At 42.6% G+C, this 5,166-nt stretch overlaps 1 protein-coding gene across 2 annotated transcripts; it reads right to left on the minus strand.

Annotated features, from left to right (window-relative positions):
• Window positions 1–3,787: 3,787 nt before the first annotated feature.
• On the minus strand, window positions 3,788–4,848 carry LOC114636936 (olfactory receptor 10C1-like). 2 transcript variants are annotated; one of them, XM_028785029.1, is made up of 2 exons: window positions 4,497–4,828; window positions 3,863–4,064 (listed from the first exon to the last, which is right to left on the minus strand). In XM_028785029.1, exons 1-2 carry the CDS (start codon window positions 4,826–4,828, stop codon window positions 3,863–3,865), a joined length of 534 nt encoding a protein of 177 aa, XP_028640862.1. The 2 variants fall into 2 exon arrangements, with proteins under 2 accessions (XP_028640861.1, XP_028640862.1); XM_028785028.1 differs by having other exon boundaries at window positions 3,788–4,848.
• Between the last annotated feature and the right edge of the window lie 318 nt (window positions 4,849–5,166).

The following is a 5,166-nucleotide window of genomic DNA, read 5'->3' on the forward strand; positions in this document are numbered from 1 at the left end:
TCATTTTCTTCCATTGTCTGTATTTTCACAGATTTCTTTAAGAGATTTATTCATTCACCCTTTAAGGACCTCTATACCATTCCTAAAGGCCATTTTAAAGTCTTTTTCTTGTGCTTTAGCTACATTGCAATACTCAAGGCCTTCCATGGTACAGTTGCTGGACTGTGGTAGAAACATATTGTCTTGACTTTTATTTATTACATTTTACAATAATTTGTAATTCCATGAAAGACTGTAATTCTAGGTGCTGATATCTGTTCTTGTTTGTGCTGGGTGGGTAGTTTGTTCTTTAGTTTCTATTTCCCTCTCTGATCCTTAGGACAGGGTGGTGGCTGTATTTTATCTGGTAAGAAATTTTTCTATTATCCTGATATGCGTGGCCACTACATGTTTCAGGCAAAATATGTTTCTAGATTTTTGGACCTGACACTTAGGAATGGGGATGGGTTAGGAAGGGGGGGAAGAGAGGGCCCAGAAGAATGAAGAAAGCATGCTACTCTTCTAGGATAAACTCAATCTCCTAGGAACAGGAACAGAGAGTGAGGAGAGGCCAAAACAGGTAGTCTGCTATAGAGCTGGGAATGAGACAGTCAATTGGCTACGGAGGATAAGAGTGTATGTGAACATTTGAACCTCACTCATCTGCTTCACTGGCTTATTTGCTTCACAGTCAGACTAGGTTGGCATATTCCCAGAAAAATCCAGATGAAATTGGTTCTGAGATAAGAAGGTCAGTGTGGAGGAAGGTTCATAAGATCATCTGCATGGTATGCTGGAGATGGGGTCAGAATGGAGGTGATCTGCTACAGAGATGGGTGTGAGACTGGGGAGTTGGAATTGGTGAAAAGGAAGGTGAAAAAAAGGGAGCCTTCAAGATCCACAATTAGACTATCTTCTTCCCTAGCAAGAGTAACCTGCAGGACCTCAGAGAATTCCTGATGATATTGGAGGCTGGGTTGAATGAGTTGGAGAAAGGAAGGAGCTGGAGGAACATTGATGTGTTGGAGTTGGGTGTCAGTAACTGCAAGTCATGTTCTCATACAAATTGGGGATGGGGCATTGAACTTGGAGGAATGGATCTGTGGGGACAGAGGATGGGGGTTGAGAGACAGAGTCATGTGATGAATCCCAGGAAATCAGACTACAGTGACCAACATCACGGTACATATTTGGATTTATTGTGCAATCCACTTGCATATATACAGTGTTTAAGCCAATTCAAAGCCTGTAAATCCTCAGCCTGTTTTATCTTGCTACACCTCCACTGTGCCCCAATGAAAGCCATGTCTGATGAGGTCACTCAGAAAAATCACAGGTGGGGTAATAAAGGGAAGTACAGTGGAGCATCATCCCCTGTCAAAACTACCATGAAGACAGGGGGAGCAGCCATTACCCAGTCCTTGGTTCATTTTGCTTTCTCACTGGTGTTCCAGATGCCATATCTAATCATCTAAACATTAGATCTAATGTTGTGTACTCAAGATCAGGAGTCTTTGAGGAGTTGAAGGAGCCTGTGGTGCCTTCCTCTCCAATCCATGTTTTTTGGTTTTTTGTTTTTGCTTTTATTTTTTTTTCATAAAATTGACTTCCACATCCCTCACAATGATCTGCATCTAACCCACCTCCTGTCCTGGCCTGAGTTGCCTATGGGTTCTTGAATATTAATATTTAAAAAGAATTAATTTTAAAACTAATAGAGGATTGTTGGATCCTCTGGCACAAGCTGAGCTGCCCTGAGCAGCCTGTTATCCCAAGGGGACCTCCATTCTTTAGCCACCTCTTCCCCAACTTTCATCAGACCTGTTGAGTCTGAACTACACAAGTTAGTTTCACTTCCCTGAACCATCTTCACTGCTTGATACGCCTTCTGGGCATGCCAAGCTGCCCTCAGTAGACTGATAGCCCAGGTAGACTTCCATTCTCCTGCTAACTCTCTGCCATCTCTCTGTCAACTCTCTGCCATCTCTCATCAGATCTGCAGTAACTGAACCATACAAACATGTGGATACTAAACCACACAGATCTGTAGATCAGGAATGTTACAACCCAAGGATACCCATCAGAGGCCTACCACACCAGGACCATAGACGTTAATCCTCCTCCCAGTACCTACTACAATAGGAACATCCTGGAACCAAGCCATCCAGATAGCTAAAAGCCCATGAAAGAATACAATCAACAAAGCCAGGTAAAGAAGGTAAACAGAAGAAAGGCACAAGCAAGGATGCTTGAATCTCACTTAGAAGGGGGAATACAATAGTCATAAATGGCAGATGGAGAGAAGAAACTGGGTGAGAGAGGGATAGGATGGGGTATTGGCAGGTGTAGGGAGGGACAGGAAAGATGCCCAGATAGCCATGAGAATGAATGGGAATCTGCAACTGACAGGGGTGAGAAGAAAGAAGTCCTCTCCAGGAAGAGACAGAGGCCTGGGATAAGGGAAGTACCCCAGAGTCTATGGGTGTGCCCTTAACTATGACTCACTACACTGAGGACATGAGACCTGAAATAACCATCTCCTGTCAGGAACCCCAGTGGAGCCATAGAGACAGCAACTGACCCATATAAACTTTGGCCAAAAATTTAACCTGTCTTCAAGAAACGCTGGCATAGGGGATAAAACAAAGACTGAGGGAATGACCAACCAATAACCAGCCTAACTTGAGACTCATCACATTGACAAACACCAATCCTTGGCACTATTCATGATAGTCTGCTATGCTTGCAGACAGGAGCCTAGCATGACTGTCTTCTGAGACGTTCTAACTAGCAATTGACTCAGACAGATACAGACACCTACAGACAAACAATTAATGGAGCCTGTGGACTCTTATGAAAAAATAAGAGCAAGAAATGCAGCCTGTAAGGGGATAGGAACTCCATAGGAAGACCACAAAGTCATCTAACCAGGACCCTTAGTACGCTCAGAGACTGAACCACCAACCAAAAACATATGGGATGGTCCTAGGCCTCCACACACATATGTAACTGATGTGTTGCTTGGTATCCATGAGGACCCTGAACAACAGAAGTGAGGGCTATCCCAAAAGATGTTGCCTGCATGTGGGATGTGTTTTTATGGCTAGGGTGCCTTATCTGACCTCAGTGGGAGAAGATTTGCCTAGCCTAACAGAGACTTGAAGTGCCAGGGTTGGGGGGATTCCCAGGGAGGACCAACCAACTCAGACAAGAAGGGGAGGTGGGATTGGGGGAAGAATTGTGGGAGGGGGTGACTGGGTAGAGAGCAATGAGAGGGATGCAAAGTTAATACGTAAAACAGTAATAACAAGAAGAAAGATTAAAAGTTCAAAAAAACTGCCATAGAAACTCTTGAAAATATCTCTTGTTATATTTAAAACTTTAAAACAAATCATGTCAAATCTAAACAGTTCAGTGTATTGTAATATTTATACATTTTTGGTATATATAGGTCACAAAAGAATTCAGAGAGTTGTGGTGTGTGGCACAATTTAATAAAAATACAAATATTACTAAAATTAGATCCTTTATACAGTTTCTATGGAATAAAGAGTTACATGAGATATGTCTGATTAAAGAGCAAGAATTAGAGGAATACCAGATCTTGAATTTGCAAGACTTCTGAGATATAACTTGGCAATTTAGATTGACATCCTAGACTTAAACATAATGGAAAATCTCTCTACAGTATTGTACTCTTTACTTGCATCCCTTAGTATTTGATTTCATTTGAGAATTAGCAGTTAGAAAATAGAGCTGAGTACAAAGGTACCTTTAAAATTACAAAAAGACAAAACATAGGCAAACAGAAGAATGTGCCAGTTTTTATTTGTTTAATCTAGCTCATTGCATATTCTTATTAGCTAGCAGCTCTGCAAGGTTGTTATCTATTTATTGCCAGAACTTTCTTTAGCCCCAGAGTTCTTCTCAGTGCTGCCTTTACTTCTTTGTTCCTTAAACTATAGATGATGGGGTTCAGCATGGATGTCACTGCTGTGTAGAAGAGGGCCAAGAGTTTGTCCATTCCTGGTAAGTGGCTAGATTTGGGTCTCAAGTAGGTAATAGATGCTGAGCCATAGAACAATGTGACAACAAGTAGGTGGGAGGAACAGGTGGAGAGAGCTTTATGGCGTCCCTCAGGTGAAGGCATCACCAGCACTGCAACCAGAATTCTGACATAGGAATAAATGATTAGCAAAAATGGGCTAGATATGCAGAGGACTGCTGCCACAAAGATGGCAGCCTCATTTTGGGATGTATCTCCACAGGCAAGTGCCAGGACAGGTGGGAGGTCACAGAAGAAGTGGTCTATCTCACAGGGTCCACAGAAGTCCAAGGAGAAAATAAAATTGGTCTGTCCCAACCCTACTATACATCCCATTCCCCATGAAACTATTGCCAAATGGGCACATACTCCACGACTCATTCGGGTTGCATAGTGGAGTGGGGTGCATATGGCTGTGCAGCGGTCAAATGCCATGGCTGCCAATAGGCAGCACTCAGTTATACCAAAAAATGTGAAGAAAAACATCTGTGTGGCACACCCCTCCCGAGAGATCCCTCGATCCTCACTCACAAGGCTCTGCAACATCTTGGGTATGACAGAGCAAGTGTAGCCAATCTCCAGGAGAGACAAGTTGTCCAGAAAGAAGTACATGGGGGTATGTAGGGCTGAACTGGTGCAGATTGCAAGGGCTATGAGTGCATTTCCTGTCAGTGATACTAAGAACATGAGAAGAATGAGGGTGAACAGGAGGAAGCATTCTCCAGGAACCTCAGAGAACTTGGCAAATGCAAAGCGTTTAACAGACAAACTATTCTCCTGCCACAGAGAACAGTTGACACTCATCTCCTGCAAGACAGACAGCAAGTCATTAGGACCATTCTTGCCTATGAGGGAAATTAAGCCTTTTAATACTTTAAGAGCCTCAGTTACATCAGAGACAGAATTTTTCTCTGCAGTCAAAAAATCAAAGCTTAGAAACAGTGATTCATCCTCTCAGGTTTTCATATCTAATACTTTCTCTGTTTACATCAGGTGATTTTCCAAAGTGTACAAGGATTTACAGAGAATGGTGTACAGTTGTAGTCCCAGCACTAATGATGCTCAGGCAGAAGGCTTGCTATCGGTCTGAGTTCAGCTACACTTGTAGAGTAAGCTATCATTCAAATAAGAAAAGCATCATT

Source organism: Grammomys surdaster, unplaced genomic scaffold, assembly GCF_004785775.1.
Source record: "Grammomys surdaster isolate TR1022 unplaced genomic scaffold, NIH_TR_1.0 125079, whole genome shotgun sequence".
NCBI classification, from domain to species: Eukaryota; Metazoa; Chordata; class Mammalia; order Rodentia; family Muridae; genus Grammomys; species Grammomys surdaster.

Coding starts and splice junctions, on each gene's coding strand:
- LOC114636936 (XM_028785028.1), bottom strand. CDS start 4,828: ATGAGTGTCAACTGTTCTCTGTGGCAGGAGAATAGTTTGTCTGTTAAA.